General features: G+C 63.0%; 1 protein-coding gene across 1 annotated transcript; it reads left to right on the forward strand.

Moving 5' to 3' along the window:
* Positions 1 to 103: 103 nt before the first annotated feature.
* Positions 104 to 19,761, forward strand: LOC118701182 (glutamate receptor ionotropic, NMDA 2D-like). Its single transcript, XM_054518361.1, is given in 14 exon segments — positions 104 to 260; positions 2,832 to 3,268; positions 4,650 to 4,952; positions 4,954 to 5,243; positions 6,157 to 6,271; positions 7,242 to 7,453; positions 8,101 to 8,257; positions 8,812 to 8,965; positions 9,929 to 10,054; positions 10,590 to 10,819; positions 12,135 to 12,295; positions 13,401 to 13,588; positions 14,314 to 14,543; positions 15,324 to 19,761. Coding segments are annotated over 13 exon segments (4,536 nt in total). The 5' UTR covers positions 104 to 260; positions 2,832 to 2,851; the 3' UTR covers positions 17,277 to 19,761.
* The last annotated feature ends 221 nt before the right edge of the window (positions 19,762 to 19,982 follow it).

A 19,982-nucleotide genomic window follows, 5' to 3' on the forward strand; every position in this document is an offset into this window, starting at 1 on the left:
GGGGGGGATCCGACATTTTGGGGACATTTTGGGGACATTTGGGGCTTTTTTGAGTGGAGGATCAGGGGGGGATAGAAGGGCTGGACCTCCCCCCCCTCACTGTCCCCTCCTCCCCCAGGTGCTGCCACCAACCCAACCCCCCCCCCCGTGTGTGTCCCCAACCCCCCCAGTGTCCCCAACCCCCCCCCCCCAGTGTCCTCTCCGTGTTGTCCCCCCCGGCCGAGATGAGGCAGAGCCCCCCCGAGAGGAGCTTGGGCCAGGTAGGACCCGGAGGGGACCCGGAGGGGACACAGGGGGTGGCACCGGGGCTGGGGACACGGAGGGAACAGGAGGGGGACACAGCCGGTGGCACCTGGGGGGGACACGGAGGGGGGTGAGGACATTGAATTGTCACCCCGTCGTCACGGGGACGGTGACACAGCTTTGTCTGCTGCCGGCGTGGGGACAATGACACAGGGGCTGTGGGGACAATGACACTGGGGGGTGTGGGGACAATGACACGGGGGGTGTGGGGACAGTGACACAGGGGCTGTGGGGACAGTGACACAGGAGGCTGTGGGGACAATGACATGGGGGCTGTGGGGACAGTGACACAGGGGGGGTGTGGGGACAATGACACGGGGGGTTGTGTCCCCCTCCGGCACGGGGACAGTTTGTCCTCGCTGGTGTGGGGATAGGGACAGGGGTTTGTCACCCTCCTGCTGCTTTTTGGGATGATGGTGACAGGGGTTTGTCACCTCCTGGCACGGGTTTGTCCCTGCTGTTCTGGGGACAATGACACAGGTTTGTCACCCGCTGGCACCGGTTTGTTCCTGCTGGTTTGGGGACGGTGACAGGGCTTTGTCCCCGTTGTTTTGGTGACAGTGACAGGGGTTTGTCACCTGCTGGCACAGGTTTGTTCCTGCTGTTTGGGGGACAGTGACAGGGATTTGTCACCAACCAGCACAGCGTTGTCCCCACTGTTTTGGGGACAATGGCGTGGGTTTGTCCCCCGCTGTTTTGGGGACAGTGACAGAGGTTTGTCACCTGCTGTTTTGGGCACAGTGACAGGGCTTTGTCCCCCTGTTTTGGGGACAGTGACAGAGGTTTGTCACCTGCTGTTTTGGGGACAGTGACAGAGGTTTGTCACCCACCAGCACAGGTCTGTCACCCCACCGCTGTGGGGACAGTGACACAAGTTTGTCCCCGCTGCTTTGGGGACAAAGCAGTGTGTCACCTCGTTGCCATGGGGACGGTGACGGGGGTTTGTCCCCAGTGTTTTGGGGACGGTGACAGATTTGTGTGTGTGTGTCCCCATCCTGAGGACAGCGAGGGGGGTTTGTCCCTGCTGCTTTGGGGACAGTGACTGGGTTTTGTGCTGGGCTGTTACTGGGGTTACTGGTGGGCACTGGTGGGCACTGGTGGGCACCGATATCTCCGTGTCTGACCCTCCCCTGCTGCTGGGAGGTTACTGGTGGGCACTGGTGGGCACTGGTGGTTACTGGTAGGCACCAATATCTCCATGCCTGACCCTCTTCTGTTGCTGGTGGTTACTGGTGGGCACTGGTGGGTTACTGGTGGGCACAATTATCACCATTTCCCCCCTCCCCTGCTGCTGGGGGGTCACTGGTGGTTACTGGTGGGCACTGATATCACCATGTCTGATCTCCTGGTGCTGGGAGGTTACTGGTGGGCACTGGTAGGCACTGGTGTTTACTGGTGGTGACTGGTGGTCATTGGTGGTGACTGGTGGTCACCGGTGGGCACTGGTGGGCACTGGTGGTCACTGGTAGACACTGGTGACCCTGTCCCCATGGTGTCCCCTCAGGGCACAGCGGTGGTGGCACCATGAGCCCCCCGGTCCCTGTGCCCGTCCCTGCTGGCAGGATGCTGCTCGCCCTGGCCCTGGTGGGCACTGGTGGGCACTGATGGGGTCACTGGTGGTTCCTGCTGGGCACTGGTGGTCACTGGTGGGCACTGATATCTCCATGTCGGATTCCCTGTTGCTGGGACATTACTGGTGGTCACTGGTGGTTACTGGTGGTCACTGGTGGGCACTGGTGGTTACTGGTGGTCACTGGTGGGCACTGGTGGTTACTGGTGGTCACTGGTGGGCACTGGTGGGCATTGGTGGGCACTGGTGGGCATTGGTGGACACCGGTAGGCGCTGGTGGACACTAGTGGTTACTGGTGGTCACTGGTGGGTACAGGTGCTCACTGGTGGTTACTGGTGAGCACTGGTGGTTACTGTTGGTCACTGCTGGTCACTGGTGCTCACTGGTGGTCAGTGGTGGTTACCGGTGGTTACTGGTGAGCACTGGTGGTTACTGGTGGTCACTGGTGGTCATTGGTGCTCACTGGTGGTTACTGGTGGTCACTGGTGGTTACCGGTGGTTACTGGTGAGTACAGGTGTTCACTGGTGGTTACTGGTGAGCACTGGTGGGTACAGGTGCTCACTGCTGGTCACTGGTGCTCACTGGTGGTTACTGGTGGTTACTGGTGCTCACTGGTGGTTACTGGTGGTTACTGGTGGTCACTGGTGGTTACTGGTGGTCACCAGTGGTTACTGGGGGGTACAGGTGCTCACTGGTGGTTACTGGTGCTCACTGGTGGTTACTGGTGGTCACTGGTGGTCACTGGTGGTCACTGCTGGTCACTGGTGCTCACTGCTGGTTACTGGTGCTCACTGGTGGTTACTGGTGGTCACTGCTGGTCACTGCTGGTCACTGGTGCTCACTGGTGATTACAGGTGGTCACTGCTGGTCACTGCTGGTCACTGGTGCTCACTGGTGGTTACTGGTGATTACAGGTGGTCACTGGTGCTCACTGGTGGGTACTGGTGTCCCCTCAGGGCGCAGCGGTGGTGGCACCATGAGCCCCCCGGTGGTCCCGCTCCCCGTCCCCGCCGGCAGGATGCTGCTCGCCCTGGCCCTGGCCTGCGCCAGCCCCTTCCTGGAGCCGCCGGCGGCGCCGCGCCGGACGCTCAACGTGGCCGTGATCCTGAGCGGAGCCTCCTACGGCCCCGCCGGGCCCCGCCTGGCGCCCGGAACCTTCCGGAACTTCTCCTTGGACGTGAACCCCGTGGGGGTGGTGCTGAACGACACCAACCCGCGCAGCCTGATCGTGCGGCTGTGCGACGTGCTGAGCTCGCTGCGCATCCACGGCGTCGTCTTCGAGGACGACACGCGCTCCGAGGCCGTGGCGCAGATCCTGGACTTCATCTCGGCCCAGACCTCCGTGCCCATCATCGGCGTCAACGGCGGCTCCGCCATCGTCCTCACGCCCAAGGTGACGCCCCCCGAGGTGACCCCGAGTGGGTTTAGGGACAGCCGAGTGTCCCCAGATGGAGCTGGAAGCAATCAGCTGTGCTCAACCCAACTGTCGGCAACCCCAGCCCTGTCTAGGGGCACCCAACTGTCCCCAGCTGTGTCCAGAGCCACCCAACACAACCCCAGCCATGTCTTGTGTCACCCAGCTGTCCCCAACCCAACCCCAGCCCTGTCTAGGGGCACCCAAATGTCCCCAGCTGTGTCCAGAGCCACCGGAATGTCCCCAACACAACCCCAGCCATGTCTTGTGTCACCCAGCTGTCCCCAACCCAACCCCAACCATGTCTAGGGGCACCCAACTGTCCCCAGCTGTGTCCAGAGCCACCCAATACAACCCCAGCCATGTCTTGTGTCACCCAGCTGTCCCCAACCCAACCCCAACCATGTCTAGGGGCACCCAAATGTCCCCAGCTGTGTCCAGAGCCACCGGAATGTCCCCAACACAACCCCAGCCATGTCTTGTGTCACCCAGCTGTCCCCAACCCAACCCCAACCATGTCTAGGGGCACCCAAATGTCCCCAGCTGTGTCCAGAGCCACCCAATACAACCCCAGCCATGTCTTGTGTCACCCAGCTGTCCCCAGACTAACCCCAACTGTGTCTAGAGCCACCTGAATGTCCCCAACCATGTCTAGGGACACCCAACTATTCCCAGCTGTGTCCAGAGCCACCGGAATGTCCCCAACCCAACCCCAGCCATGTCTTGTGTCACCCAGCTGTCCCCATACTAACCCCAGCCGTGTCTAGAGCCACCTGAATGTCCCCAACCCGACTGTCCCCAGGCCCCAACCGTGTCCAGTGTCACCCAAACATCCCCAACCAGGTGTAGATCCACCCAACTGTCCCCAATCCTGTGGTCCCCAAACCCCAACACCTGATCATCCTCAACCCTCAACTGTCCCTAACCCCAACCACGTCTGGTGTGACCCAGCTGTCCCCAACGTGACTGTCCCCAACCCAACTGTCCCCAAGCCACAGCTGTGTCCAGTGTCACCCAAACATCCCTGCAGATCCACCCAGCTGTCCCCAACCCCCTGGTCCCCAAACCCCAAACACATTCAAGCCCCACCTGACCATCCTCAACCCAACTGTCCCTAACCCTGGTGTGACCCAACTGTCCCCAGCGTGACTGTCCCCAACCCAACTGTCCCCAGGCCCCAACCGTGTCCAGTGTCACCCAAACATCCCTGCAGATCCACCCAGCTGTCCCCAACCACCTTCCAGCCCCACCCGACCATCCTCAACCCAACTGTCCCCAACCCCAACCACGTCTGGCGTGACCCAACTGTCCCCAACGTGACTGTCCCCACCCTGTGTCCCCCACCCTGCCACGCCCACAGGAGAAGGGCTCCACCTTCCTGCAGCTGGGCTCCTCCACGGAGCAGCAGCTCCAGGTGATCTTCGAGGTGCTGGAGGAGTACGACTGGACGGCCTTCGCCGTGGTCACCACGCTGCTGCCGGGCTACGAGGACTTTGTGGACTACGTGGAGGTGCTGACCGACAGCAGCTTCATCGGCTGGGAGCACCGCGGCGTGGTCACCCTGAACCTCACCGACGACCCCGAGGGCGCCCGGACGCGCCGGCAGCTGCGCGAGGTCTCGGCGCAGATCCGGCTGCTCTACTGCTCGCGCGACGAGGCCGAGGCCTGTGTTCCGCGCCGCGCGCGACGCCGGCCTCACCGGGCCCGGCTACATCTGGTTCGTGGTGGGCACCAACCTGGGGGGAAGCGAGCAGCTGCCCGAGCACGTGCCCGCCGGGCTGTTCGCCGTGCTGTCGGCCGGCTGGCGCGACGACCTGCAGCACCGCGTGCACAACGGCGTGGCCATCGTGGCCAAGGGCGCCGAGGCGCTGCTGCGCGACTACGGCTTCATCCCCGAGTTCAACAACGACTGCCGTGCGCCCAACGTCACCCAGATCAATGACAACCTGCACAGGTGGCGCTGCCTGGGCGGGGTGGCACTGCCCGGGCGGGGTGGCAGCTGGGCTGGGGTTGGGTTGGGGACAGTTCAACAACGACTGCCGCATGCCCAACGTCACCCAGATCAACGACAACCTGCACAGGTGGCACTGCCTGGGCAGGGTGGCACTGCCCGGGCGGGGTGGCACTGCTGGGGGGGTGGCAGCTGGGCTGGGGTTGGGTTGGGGACAGTTCAACAACGACTGCCGCATGCCCAACGTCACCCAGATCAATGACAACCTGCACAGCTGGCACTGGTGGAAGGGGGTGGCGCTGCTGGGGTGGGGTGGCAGGTGGGCTGGGGTGGTGGGAGGGTAGTGGTGGCTCTAGATGTGATTGGGGTTAGGCTGGGGACAGTTGGGTTGGGGACAGCTGGATTTGGGACATTCAGGTGGCTCTAGACATGTTTGGGGACAGTTGGGTTGGGGTCATTCAGGTGGCTCTGGAGATGGTTGGGGACAGTTGGTTTGGGGACATTCAGGTGGCTCTAGACATGGTTCTAGACATGGTTCTAGACATGGTTGGGGTTGGGTTGGGGACAGTTGGGTTGGGGACAATTGGGTTGGGGACAATTGGGCTGGGGACATTTAGATGGCTCTAAACATGGCTGGGATTAGGCTGGGGACAGTTGAGTTGGGGACATTCAGATGGCTCTAGACATGGTTGGGAACAGTTGGGTTGGGGACAGTTGGATGACCTAAGACGTGGTTGTGACTGGGGTTTGGTTGGGTTGGGGACAGTTGGGTGGCTCTAGATCCATTTGGGGACATTCAGGTGACCCTAGACACGCTCAGGGTTGGGTTGGAGACATTCAGGTGACCCTAAACACACTTGGGGTCGTGTTGGGGACATCCAGGTGACCCCAGACACTCTTGGGTCATGTTGGGCAGGTACTTCATGAACATCACGTGGGGACAGAAGGATTTCTCCTTCAACGAGGACGGGTACCTGGTGAACCCCTCGCTGGTCGTCATCTCCCTCAACAAGGAGCGCACCTGGGAGGTGGTGAGTGTCACCTTGGGGACAGGGATGTCCCCAGGGCGCCCGTCTGCTCAGTGTTGGAGTTCCAGGCATGGTGACAATGCCACCACAGTGTCCCCAGGGCTTGGTGCCATCTGCTCCTCACTGTCCCGCCCCTCACGCCACTGTCACGCTGTGTTGTCACAGCAACAACGTGGCACGCGGGGGTGGCGGTGACACCTGGGCAGTGACGGTGACACCTGGCAGTGACGGGGACACGGCTCGGCCTCCTGCCCTGCCACGGTGACACCTTGGCTGGGTGCCCACCAAGGTGATCCTGTCATTGTCCCCAGCAGGAATGTCCCATCATGGTGACACCTTGTCCTCTTCCTCACCATTTCCCTACCATGGTGATGGCATCATTGTCCCCACAGGTGACACTCTGGCACGGTGACATTTCCTCTGCCTGTTGCCCACTGAGGAGACCCTGTCATTGTCCCTGGCAGTGACACCTTGCCATGGTGACATCATGGTGACACCATGGTGACACCTTGGCCTGTCCCCCACCATTTCCCTACCATGGTGACATTGTCCACAAGGTGACACCCTGGCACGGTGACATTTCCTCTGCCTGTTACCCACCGTCATTGTCCCTAGCAGTGACACCTTGCTGTGGTGACATCCCATCATGGTGACACCTTGGCCTGTCACCCTCTGGGTGTCCCCACCTGTCCCCACGTGTCCCCAAATGTCCCCTCCAGGTGGGCAGCTGGGAGCAGCAGGTGCTGAGGCTCAAGTACCTGGCGTGGTCACATTGTAGGTGGTGACATCCCATCATGGTGACACCTTGGCCTGTCACCCTCTGGGTGTCCCCACGTGTCCCTACCTGTCCCCAAATGTCCCCAGGTGGGCAGCTGGGAGCAGCAGGTGCTGAGGCTCAAGTACCTGGGGTGGTCACACTGTCAATGGTGACACCTTGGCCTTGTCCCCACGTGTCCCCAAATGTCCCCTCCAGGTGGGCAGCTGGGAGCAGCAGGTGCTGAGGCTCAAGTACCCGGTGTGGTCGCGCTACGGGCGGTTCCTGCAGCCCGTGGAGGATGGGCGGCACCTGACGGTGGCCACGCTGGAGGAACGTCCCTTTGTCATCGTGGAGAACATCGACCCCGCCACCGGCACCTGCATCCGCGACTCCGTGCCCTGCCGGCGCCAGCTCAACCGCACCGCCAGGTGGGGACACCGCGGGGACACCTGGGGGACACCTGGGGGTGTCCCCAAGACCCTGAGGGTTGTCCCAACCACCTTGGGGGTGTCCCCACCACATTGGGGGTGTCCCCAAGACCCTGAGGGTGTCCCCAGCAGTCTGGGGGTGTCCCCAAGATCCTGAGGGTGTCCCCACCACCTTGGGGGTCTCCCCACCACTTTGGGGGTGTCTCCAAGATCCTGAGGGTGTCCCCACCACTTTGGGGGTGTCCCCAGGACCCTGGGAATGTCCCCAAGACTCTGGTGGTGTCCCCAACACCCTGAGGGTGTCCCCACCACTTTGGGGGTGTCCCCAAGACTCTGGCGCTGTCTCCAGGACCCTGGGGGTGTCCCCGGCAGTCTGGGGGTGTCCCCATGACCTTGGGGGTGTCCCCACCATTTTAGAGAAGTCCCCACCATCCCAGGGGTGTCCCCACCACCTCGGTGGTGTCCCCAAGACCCCGGGGGTGACCCCCGGACCTTGGGGCTGTCCCCAGCACCCTGGGTTTGTTCCTACTGCCATGGGGTTGTCCTCATTCTGGGGGTGTCCCCACCACCCTGAGGGTGTCCCCAAGACCCTGGGGGTGTCCCCAAGACCCTGGGGGTGTCCCCACCACTTTTGGGGTCCCCTGCAGCCCCCCGCCCTTTGAGAAGAAGTGCTGCAAAGGTTTCTGCATCGACATCCTGAAGCGCCTGGCGCGGGCCCTGGGCTTCACCTACGACCTGTACCTGGTCACCAACGGCAAGCACGGCAAGAAGATCGACGGCGTCTGGAACGGCATGGTGGGCGAGGTGGGACCCCAAAAACACCTCCCTGTGCCCCCAAAATACCCCTCTGTACCCCCAAAATACCCCAAACCCATCATGGATACCCTGTGGCAAAGGGGATAGAGAGAGACCCCCAGGGAGGGTCAAGGAGGGCATGGGGGGAGGTGGGACCCCCAAAACACCTCCATGTACCCCAAAAATATCCCTCTGTGCCCCAAAAACACCTCCATGTACCCCAAAAATACCCCTCTGAACCCCAAAAATACCCCAGAACCCACCATGGATACCCTTTGGGGATGGGGGGTGGGGAGAGACCCCCAGGGAGGGTCAAGAAGGGAGGTGGGACCCCGAAAACACCTCCATGTAACCCAAAAATACCCCTCTGCACCCCAAAAATATCCCTTTGTACCCCAAATACCCCAAACCCACCATGGACACCCCGTGGTTATTGGGGCTGGGGAGAGACCCCCAGGGAGGGCAACCAAGAGGGGGATGGGGAGGGCATAGGGGATCCAAAAATGTCTCACCTGACCACGCCCCTCCGGCCACGCCCCCTGACCACGCCCTGCCCCGCCCAGGTGTTTTACCGGCGCGCGGACATGGCCATCGGCTCCTTGACCATCAACGAGGAGCGCTCCGAGATCATCGACTTCTCCGTGCCCTTCGTGGAGACCGGCATCAGCGTGATGGTGTCCAGGAGCAACGGCACCGTGTCCCCCTCCGCCTTCCTGGGTACCCCAAAAACCCCAAAGAGACCCCAAAAACCCCAAATCCTGGTTAGGATCTCCAAAATCCCAATTGGGATCTGCAGAACCCAACTGGGATCCCCCAAACCCAACCGGCATCAGCGTGATGGTGTCCAGGAGCAATGGCACCGTGTCCCCCTCCGCCTTCCTGGGTACCCCAAAAACCCCAAAGAGACCCCAAAAACCCCAAATCCTGGTTAGGATCTCCAAAATCCCAATTGGGATCTGCAGAACCCAACTGGGATCCCCCAAACCCAACCGGCATCAGCGTGATGGTGTCCAGGAGCAACGGCACCGTGTCCCCCTCCGCCTTCCTGGGTACCCCAGAGGGGCTCCAAAATCCCAACTGGGATCCCCAAAATCCCAACTGAGATCCCTCAAAACCCAGCTGGGATCTGTAAAACCCAACTGTGATCCCCAAAATCCCAACTGAGATCCCTCGAAACTCAACTGGGATCCCCCAAAACCCAACTGAGATCCCTCAAAACCCAACTGGGATCTGTAAAACCCAGCTGGGATCCATCAGAACCAAACTGGGATCCCCCAAACCCAAATGGGATCTATCGGAACCCAACTGGGATCCCTCAAAACTCAACTGGGAACCCCAAAACCCAAGTGGGACCCAGAAACCCCAATTGGGATCCCCCCCCATGTCCCCAATGTCCCCTGATGTCCCCGATGTCCCCTCAGAGCCGTACAGCCCGGCCGTGTGGGTGATGGTGTTCCTCATGTGTCTCACCGTGTGTCCCCATGTCCCTCCATGTCCCTCCATGTCCCCGATGTCCCCTGATGTCCCCTCATGTCCCCGATGTCCCCTCAGAGCCATACAGCCCGGCCGTGTGGGTGATGATGTTCCTCATGTGTCTCACCGTGTGTCCCCATGTCCCTCCATGTCCCTCCATGTCCCCGATGTCCCCTGATGTCCCCAATGTCCCCGATGTCCCCTCAGAGCCGTACAGCCCGGCCGTGTGGGTGATGATGTTCGTCATGTGTCTCACCGTGGTGGCCGTCACCGTCTTCATCTTCGAGTACTTCAGCCCCGTGGGCTACAACCGGAGCCTGGCCAGCGGCCAGCGTGAGTGTCCCCCTGTCCCTGTGTCACCCCCAGGTGTCCCTCAGTGTCCCCAGATGTCCCCCAGGACTGGGGAGCTCCACGTTCACCAGTGATGAATCCATTGGCTGCTCTGGGCGTTGATGGGGTCCCCTCGTGTCCCCTTGTGACCCTCCCAGTGTCCCTCTGTCCCCGTGTCACCCCCTGGTGTCCCCAGGTGACCCCTCAGTGTCCCCAGGTGACCCCTCAGTGTCCCCCAGGACTGGGGAGCTCCACGTTCATCAGTGACGAATCCATCTGGCTGCTGTTGGTGTCACCTGTGTTGACCCCATGGTGTGCCTTGTCCCCAGGTGACCCCAGGTGACCCTGTCCCCATGTCCCCTGTCCCCCCAGGCGCGGGTGGCTCCACCTTCACCATCGGCGTGTCCATCTGGCTGCTCTTGGTGTTGGTGTCCCCCATGGTGTCCCCTGTCCCTGTGTGTCCCCATGGTGTCCCCTGTCCCTTGGTGACTCTGTGTGACCCCAGGTGACCCTGTCCCCGTGTCCCCTGTCCCCCCAGGCGCGGGTGGCTCCACCTTCACCATCGGCAAGTCCATCTGGCTGCTGTGGGCGCTGGTGTTCAACAACTCGGTGCCGGTGGAGAACCCCAAGGGCACCACCAGCAAGATCATGGTGCTGGTCTGGGCCTTCTTCGCCGTCATCTTCCTCGCCAGCTACACGGCCAACCTGGCGGCATTCATGATCCAGGAGGAGTACGTGGACACCGTGTCCGGCCTCAGCGACCGCAAGGTGACACAAGGGGACACCGGGGGGACATCAGGGGGGACATCAGGAGGGCATTGAGGTGACATCGGGGGGACACCATGGGGACACCATGGGGGACACCATGGGGGACACTGTGAGGACACTGGGGGGACACCACAGGGACACGGCGGGGAAACCAGGGGGACATCAAGGAGACGTCAGGGGGAGACCAGGAGGACATTGTGGGGACACCAGAGGGACACCAGGGGGACACTGGGGGATACCAGGGAGACATTGTGGGGACACCAAGGGGACATTGTGGGGACACTGAGGGGACATTGTGGGGACAGTGAGGGGACATTGTGGGGATACCAGGGAGACATTGTGGGGACACCGAGGGGACATTGTGGGGACAGTGAGGGGACATTGTGGGGATACCAGGGAGACATTGTGGGGACACCAAGGGGACATTGTGGGGAAAACCAGGGGGACACCGAGAGGACACCGAGGGGACATTGGGGGGATATCAGGTGGGACACCACAGGGACATGGCGGGGAGACCAGGGGGACATCGAGAGGAAACCAGGGGGACACTGGGGGCAGACCAGGGGGACATCAGGAGGGGACAGCAGGGGACAGCAGGGGACACTGGGGAGACACTGGGGAGACGTCAGGGAGACACTGGGGGGACATTGAGGGGACACCAGGAGGGTCACTTGTTGTCACTTTTGGGCGTTTGGTGGCCCAGGTGGTTTTTTGCCCGTTCCCACGGATTTTTGGGGTTTCTGAAGTGAATTTTCGGGTTTCATGATGTGATTTTTGGGGTTTCTAATGCAATTTTTGGATTTTTGGGGTGCAGTTCCAGCAGCCCCAGGAGCAGCACCCTGCTCTGAAGATCATGAGATGCTCTTGGGGCTGTGGTGTCACTTTTGGGTCTTTGGTGGATGTTTTTGGGTCCCTCTGAGCTCAGGTGGTTTTTTACCCATTCCCGTTAATTTTTGGGGTTCCTGATGAGATTTTTGGGTTTTTTTGGGGTGCAGTTCCAGCGGCCCCAGGAGCAGCACCCCCCTCTGAAGTTCATGGTGGTGCTTTTGGGTCCCTCTTGACCCAAGTGTGTTGTTGGGTGTTCCCATGGATTTTTGGGGTTTCTGATGTGATTTTTGGGTTTCATGATGTGATTTTTGGGGTTTCTAATGCAATTTTTGGATTTTTGGGTGCAGTTCCAGCGGCTCCAGGAGCAGCACCCCCCTCTGAAGTACATGGTGGTGCTTTTGGGTCCCTCTTGACCCAAGGGTGTTGTTGGGCGTTCCCATGGATTTTTGGGGTTTCTGAGGTGGTTTTTGGTGTTTTTGGGGTGCAGTTCCAGCGGCCCCAGGAGCAGTACCCCCCTCTGAAGTTCGGGACGGTGCCCAACGGCTCCACGGAGAAGAACATCCGCAGCAATTACCCGGCCATGCACAGCTACATGGTGCGCTACAACCAGCGCGGCGTGGAGGACGCGCTGCAGCACCTCAAAACGGGGTAAAAACCGGGGGAAATGGGAAAAATGGGGGAGAAATGGGGGGAAATGGGGGGAAATGGGAAGAAAAGGGGGAAATGGGGGAGAAATGGGGGAAATAATGGGGGAAAAATGGGGGAAATGGAGGAAATGGGGGAAAAATGGGGGGGAAATGGGGGACAAATGGGGGGAAATGGGAAGAAATGGGGAAAAATGGGAGGAATGGGGGAGAAATGGGGGAAAATGGGGGAAAATGGGGGAAATGGGGGGAAATGGGGTTTGGGGGGGAATAACAGGGGAAAAATGGGGTACGGGGGAAGAATGGGGGAATGGGGAGAAATTGGGGAAGATGGGGGTAAATGGGGGAGAAATGGGGAAAATGGGGGAAATGTGGAAAAATGAGGGGAAATGGGGGGGAAATGGGGGACAGGGGGTAAATAATGGGGGAAAAATGGGGGGAAATGGAGAAATAATAGGGGAAAAGGGGGGGAATGGGGGGAAAGGGGAGAAAATGGGGTTAAAAATGGGGGAAATAATGGGGTAGAGGGGAGAAATGAGGCAGGGTCTGGGGGCGTGGTCTGGGATGGGAGGAGCCTGGGAGGGGGAGGAGTTTGTGATAGATGGGCATGGTTTGGCATGGGCGTGGCATAGGATGGACAGAACCAAATAGAGGAGGGGCCTTGGATGAAGGGGAGGGGCTTAAGGGGTGGGGATTTATTGGAGTGGGCAGAGCCTGATTGTGAATGGGCGTGGCTTTGTATAATTTATGCAATGAGTGTGTCTCTGTGGGCGTGGCTTGAATACAGGTTAACCATCTGTGGGTGGGGCTTAGCTAACAGGGCGTGGTTTAGATGATGTAGGCATGGCCTGTAGGTGATGGGCGGGGTTTGTGTGGATTGATGTCACCGTGGCAAGTCCTGTGGGCGGGGCTTAGTGCACAGGTGAGGCTGTGGGCAAGGTTTAGCCACCATGGGCGGAGCCTGGTGTGCATGGGCGTGGCCTGCAGGCTGTGGGCGGGGCATAGGGGCCAGGTTTAGTGCACAGGTGATGCCGTGGGCGGGCTCTATGTGCTGTGGGCGGGGTCTCTGCGCAGTGGGCGTGGCTTAGGCCGGTGGGCGTGCCCCGCAGCAAGCTGGACGCCTTCATATACGACGCGGCCGTGCTGAACTACATGGCCCGCAAGGAGGAGGGCTGCAAGCTCGTCACCATCGGCTCGGGGAAGGTCTTTGCCTCCACCGGCTACGGCATCGCCCTGCAGAGGGGATCCCGCTGGAAACGCCCCGTGGACCTGGCCCTGCTCCAGCTCCTGGGGGACGGTGGGTTTGGGGGGATTTGGGGGGTCTTTAGGGCGTTTTTGGGGTGGTTTTGGGGGATTTGGGGTCCCTACGGCATCGCCCTGCAGAGGGGATCCCGCTGGAAACGCCCCGTGGACCTGGCCCTGCTCCAGCTCCTGGGGGACGGTGGGTTTGGGGGGGATTTGGGTGTCCTGGAGGGGTTTTGGACCTTCCAACACCTTAAAACGACCCCTCAACCTCCTAAGATGACCCTCAAACCCTCCAAGATGGCCTTCAAAGCCCCCCAGATGTCCCCGAACCCCCTGAGATGACCCCCAAGCCCTAAAGCCACCCCCTAATCCCAGCAGGATGACCTTCAAAGCCCCCAAGATGACACTAAACCCGCTTGAGATGCCCTCAAACCCCCCTGAAATGCCCCCAAACCCCTGCAAGATGCCCCCAAACCCCTCTGAGATGCCCCCAAATGCCCCACGATGCCTTCAAACCCCCAAGAAACTTCTCTAGGAGCTCTGGGAACCCCTCTAAGACCCAAAGAGTTCCTCCAAACCCCCCTGAGATGCCCCCAAACACCTCTGAGATTATCCCAAACCCCTCAAGATGCCTCCAAACCCCCCCAAGATGCCCCCAAACCCCCTGAAACGCCCCCAAACCCCCCCAAGATGCCCCCAAACCCCCTGAAACGCCCCCAAACCCCCCCCGAGATGCCCCCCCATGCCCCCCTGACCCCCGTGCCTGCCCCACCCCAGACGAGATCGAGATGCTGGAGCGGCTCTGGCTGTCGGGGATCTGCCACCAGGAGAAGCTGGAGGTGATGAGCAGCAAGCTGGACATCGACAACATGGCCGGGGTGTTCTACATGCTGCTGGTGGCCATGGGGCTGAGCCTGCTCGTGTTCGCCTGGGAGCACCTGGTGCACTGGAAACTGAGGCACCTGGGCACACCTGGGCGGCTGCGCTGCCTGCTGGCCATCAGCAGGGTACGGGGACATCGGGGACATTGGGGACATCGGGGGGACTGGGGACATTGGGATATTGGGGATATGGGGTGCATGGGGGACATTGGGGGGATTGGGGGCATTGGGGACACTGGGGACATTGGGGGATTGGGGACAATGGGGACATTGGGGATATGGGGTGCATGGGGGACATTGGGGCATTGGGGACATTGGGGGATTGGGGACGTTGGGGACATTGGGGATATGGGGTGCATGGGGGACATTGGGGCATTGGGGGGACTGGAGGGGCATTGGGGACATTGGGGACATCAGGGACATTGGGGGCGTTGGGGACATTGGGAATATTGGGGATATGAGGGGACATTGGGGGTGTTTGGGACATTGGGGGGCTTGGGGACATTGGGGATATGCAGGGCATGGGGGACACTGGGAACATTGGGAACATTGGGGGCACTGGGGACATTGGGGGTGTTTGGGACATTGGGGACATCGGGGGGATTGTGGGGATTGGGGACATTGGGGGGACGTGGGGACACTGGGGGGATTGAGGACTTGGGGACATTGGGGACATCAGGAACATTGGGGATATGGGGGGGATTGGGGGACACTGGGGGCGTGGGGACAGCGAGGGGACCTGGGGGGCAATGTGGGGACATTGGGGACATTGGGGACAGTGGTGGGACACAGAGCTTCATGGAGGGGACACGGGGACATTGGGGGACATCAGGGCACAGCGTGGGGACACCCACTGCCCCCCCCCCCAATGTCCCCATGTCCCCTCAGTGTCCCCTCCCCCCCCAGGGCATGTACAGCTGCTGCAGCGCCGAGGACCCCCCCACGCCCCCCCCCCACGCCCTCCGCGCCCCCTGCGCGCCCGCCCCTCCCCCCACGCCCCCCTCCCTCCCCACCCCCACCCCCCCCCGCGACCGCCGCCCCCCCCCCGAGCGCTGGCGCCCCCTCCCCCCCCCTTCCTCGCGCCGGGGGGGCCCCCCCGATTCCTTCCATCGCTTCTACGGCCCCATCGAGCCCCAGGGCCTCGGCCGGGCCGGGGGGGGGTCCCGCTCCCCTCCCCCCCCCCCGCTACCCCCCCTCGACCCCCCCGGACCCCTTCACCCCCCCCTGGCCGCGCCGCGCCCCCCCCCGCGGGCACTACGAGCCCCTCGGAGCGGGGGGGGCCGGGGCTTCGGGGGGGGGGCCCCGGGACGAGCCCGAGCCCCCGTTCGCGTACGCGCGCCTGAGCTACGAGGACGAGCGGAGCCCCCCCGCGCCCCCCGCCCCGCGCCGGCCCCCCCGGGCTGGGGGGGGGGGAGGGGACCCCGAGGCTCAGCCCCTGCTGAGGCCCCGCCCCCACCCTCACCTGTGCCGGGGGGGGCACGGCCCCCCCCACCTGGCCCCGCCCCCCGCGCTGTACCCCGACATCTCCGACTCGGACTCGGAGGGGTGCGAGCCCGCCCCTCCCCCCCCCGCCCCTCCCCCGCCCCCGCAGACCCCCCCGCCCCCCCCGCACCACCCCCCGTGCTGGTGCTCCCCGCCCCACCCCCACCCCCTCCCCCCCCTGCCCCTCCCCCCCTATTTCTGCACCGTGCGGGGGGGCCGAGAGCGGGGACCCCTCCCCCCGCACCCCCCCCCGGGGCGCTGCTGGTCGGCCGAGAAATTGGGGGGGGCGGGGGGGGGAGGGGGTCCCTGGGGGGGTTACGGGCCTGGGGGGGGCGGGTGGGGCAGCCTGGAGTTTTTGGGGTCCCCCCCCCCTCCTCCCCCCCCGCACTACGCGCCCCTCCCCCCCCGCTGCCGCAGCTGCTCGGCCGAGCGGCTCCGGGACTGGGGGGGGGAGGGGCAGGGATGGGGACCCCCCCCAGCCCCCCACCACCATTCCGGGTATTGGGGGGGGGGTCCCTGGGGGGGGTTTTGGGGGGCGCCCCTCCCCCCGCCCCATCGCCGGCACGGCCCCCCCTGCGCGCGCCGCCCCCCCCCGGCCTCGCGCAGCCTCGAGGACCTGAGCGCGTGGGGGGGGGGAGGGGCCTGGGGGGGGCTCTGGGGTGGGGGGGGGCTCTGGGGACCCTCCCCCCATCACCACCCCCACCCCCATCACCCCCCCCATCCCCCCCATGGCCCCTCCCCCCGAGGGGGGGCTCCCTCCCCTCCCCCACCCCCCCCACACCACAGCTGCGGGGGGGGGCGCGGGGGGGCGGAGCCGCTGGGGGCCCGCAGAGGCTCCGCCCACTTCTCCAGCCTCGAGTCCGAGGTATGACCGGGGGAGGGGGGGGGAGGGGGGGACACCGAGGGGACAGCCCTGGGGACACTCTCAGATACCCTGGGGACACTCCTGGGACACCCTGGGGACACCCAGACACCCCCAGCAACAGAGGGGACACCCTGGGGACACTCCCAGATCCCCTGGGGACACCCCTGGGGACACCTGGACATCGCCAGGACAAAAGGGACACCTCGGGGACACCCCGTGGGACACCCCTGGGAGAGAGGGGACAGTGGGGACACCCCTGGGGACACCCCTGGGACACCCCTGGGACAGCAGGGACACCTCGGGGACACCCCTGGGGACACCCCTGGGACACCCCTGGGACAGCAGGGACACCTCGGGAACACCCCTGGGACACTCCTGGGGACACCCCTGGGCACGCCCACAGCCCTGGGGACACCTTGGGGACACCCCGGGGACACCCCCACAGCCCTTGGGACGCTCTGGTGGCCCCTGCGGTGACACTGAGGACACGGAGGGGCCCCCCTGGCTCCTGAGGTGACACCAGCGAGGACACGGACACGGCGGGTGGCACCTGATGTGACAGCGGGGACAGCGGGGCACCCACGGGGACAAGGACACGGACACGGAGGGTCCCTGTGGTGACACCGAGGAGGAGGAAGATGTCACCCGGGTGACACTGGCAAGGACAGCAGGGACAAGGACGTGTCCCCATGGAGTGGCAGCCACCAGGACCCCGTGGTGACACCGGCAGGGACCAGGACACGTCCTGGTGGCAGCGAGGACAAGGAGTGGTGGCACTCGTGGTGACAATGGGGACACGGATGGGTCCCCGTGAGGTGACACCAGGAGGACAAGGACAGGTCCCGGTGGCACCGAGTGACAACGAGGACAACGGTGACAAGGAGGTGACACTGCGAGGACAAGGACAGCTCGATGGCACTGAGGTGACACCAAGGTGACAATGAGGGGGACGGTCCCCACGGTGTCACTGCTGGGGACAAGGACAGGTCCTCGCTGAGGTCACGTTTTGTCCCCTCGTCCCTAAAGTGCCACCATGAACATGAGCCCTGTCCCCAAGGGTGACACCAGGGCCACCAGCAAAGCCCCAGGGGACAGCTCGGGGTGTCCCTGTCCCCATGAGTGACACCACAACACTGTGGGTGACACTGTGACCCCATTGGTGACACCACAACACTGTGGGTGGCACTGTGACCGTATTGGTGACACTGTGACCCCATGGGTGACACTGTGACCCCATGGGTGACGCCACGTCCCTGTGGGTGACACCGTGACTGCATCAGTGGCACCATCACCCCACAGGTGACACTGTGACCCCATTGGTGACACCACAACACTGTGGGTGGCACCGTGACCCCATCGGTGACACCGTGACCCCGTGGGTGACACTCTGACCCCGTGGGTGACACTGTGACCCCGTGGGTGACGTCACATTCCTGTGGGTGACACCAACCCATGCCTGTCCCCACAGGTGACACCACATTCCTGTGGGTGGCCCTGTGACCCCACAGGTGACACTGTGACCCCACTGGTGACATCACAACACTGTGGGTGACACCGTGACCCCATAGGTGACATCACATCCCCACGGGTGACACCATGTCCCTCTGGGTGACCCCAGAGGTGACCCCACATCCCTGTGGGTGACCCTGCGGGTGACCCTGAAGGTGACACTGTGATCCCGAGGGTGACACTGTGACCCTGCGACCCCACAGGTGACCCCGAGGGTGACACCGTGACCCCGTGGGTGACACCGTGACCCCAAGGGTGACACCATGACCCTGTGGGTGACACTGTGACCCTGTGGGTGACACCGTGACCCGCAGGTGACCCTGTGGGTGACACCGTGACCCCGAGGGTGACACCTTGACCCCGTGGGTGACACTGTGACCCTGTGGGTGACACTGTGACCCCGTGGGTGACACCGTGACCCCAAGGGTGACACCATGACCCTGTGGGTGACACTGTGACCCTGTGGGTGACACCGTGACCCGCAGGTGACCCTGTGGGTGACACCGTGACCCCGAGGGTGACACCTTGACCCCGTGGGTGACACTGTGACCCTGTGGGTGACACTGTGACCCCGTGGGTGACACCGTGACCCCATGGGTGACACCGTGACCCCGTGGGTGACACTGTGACCCTGTGGGTGACACCGTGACCCCAAGGGTGACACCGTGACCCCGAGGGTGACACTGTGACCCTGTGGGTGACACCGTGACCCCGTGGGTGACACTGTGACCCCCCCCGACCCGCGCGGGCGTTGGGGACGCTCCTGTCCCCTCCTGTGCCGTGGGGGATGGGCTGGCACCATCCGCTGTCCCCGTGTCCCCAAGGCCGCCCCTCCCCCGCCCCGCTGCTGCTGCTGCTGACGTTTTTAATTAATGAATAATTAATGAATTAATGGGGGGGGAGGGAAGGGAGGGGGGAGACGAAACTGTGAGTGACGGTGACACCGCAATATTGGTGACACCGTGACGTCGGTGACATTGGTGACACTGTGACATCGCCACACCGCGACTGTGACACCGGGGCCACCCGCGGCCCCTCCCCTGCTCTGTCCCTTGTCACCCCCCCTTGTCACCCCCCTCATGTCCCCGTCACTCCCATGATGTCCCTGTGTCCCCCATGTCCCTGTCATCCCCTGTCCCTGTCACTGCCCCCTTGTCCCCAATGTCCCTCTGTCCCCCCTCACAATGTCCGTGTCCCCAATGTCCCCATGTCCCCGTCCCTGTCCCCCCACGATGTCCCTGTCACCCCCATGTCCCTGATTCCCCATGTCCCTGTCCCCCCACAATGTCCCCCCCGCCACTCCCTCGTGTCCCTGTCACTCCCCCATGTCCCCATGTCCCTGTCACCCCCCCAATGTCCCTGTCCCCCCCACGATGTCCCCATGTCCCTGTCACCCCCCCTCAATGTCCCTGTCCCCACAATGTCCCTGTCCCCCCACCCCGTCCCAGCCCCGCCCATCCAATAAAGAGCTTTTCTATTCCTGCTGCAGCCGGACAGACGGACACCGCGGGGACAGAGGGACACCGGAGGGGACGGGGGAGGGGACAAAGGGGACAGAGGGGAGGGGACAGAGGGATGAGGGAGGGGACATTGGGGAGGGAACACGGGACACGTGAGGGGACAGAGGGGACAGGGGAGGGGACACCAGAAGGAACAGAGGGGACAAGGAAGGGGACAAGGGAGGGGACAGGGGAGGGGACAGGGGAGGG

Source organism: Molothrus ater, unplaced genomic scaffold, assembly GCF_012460135.2.
Source record: "Molothrus ater isolate BHLD 08-10-18 breed brown headed cowbird unplaced genomic scaffold, BPBGC_Mater_1.1 matUn_MA697, whole genome shotgun sequence".
Lineage (NCBI taxonomy): Eukaryota > Metazoa > Chordata > Aves > Passeriformes > Icteridae > Molothrus > Molothrus ater.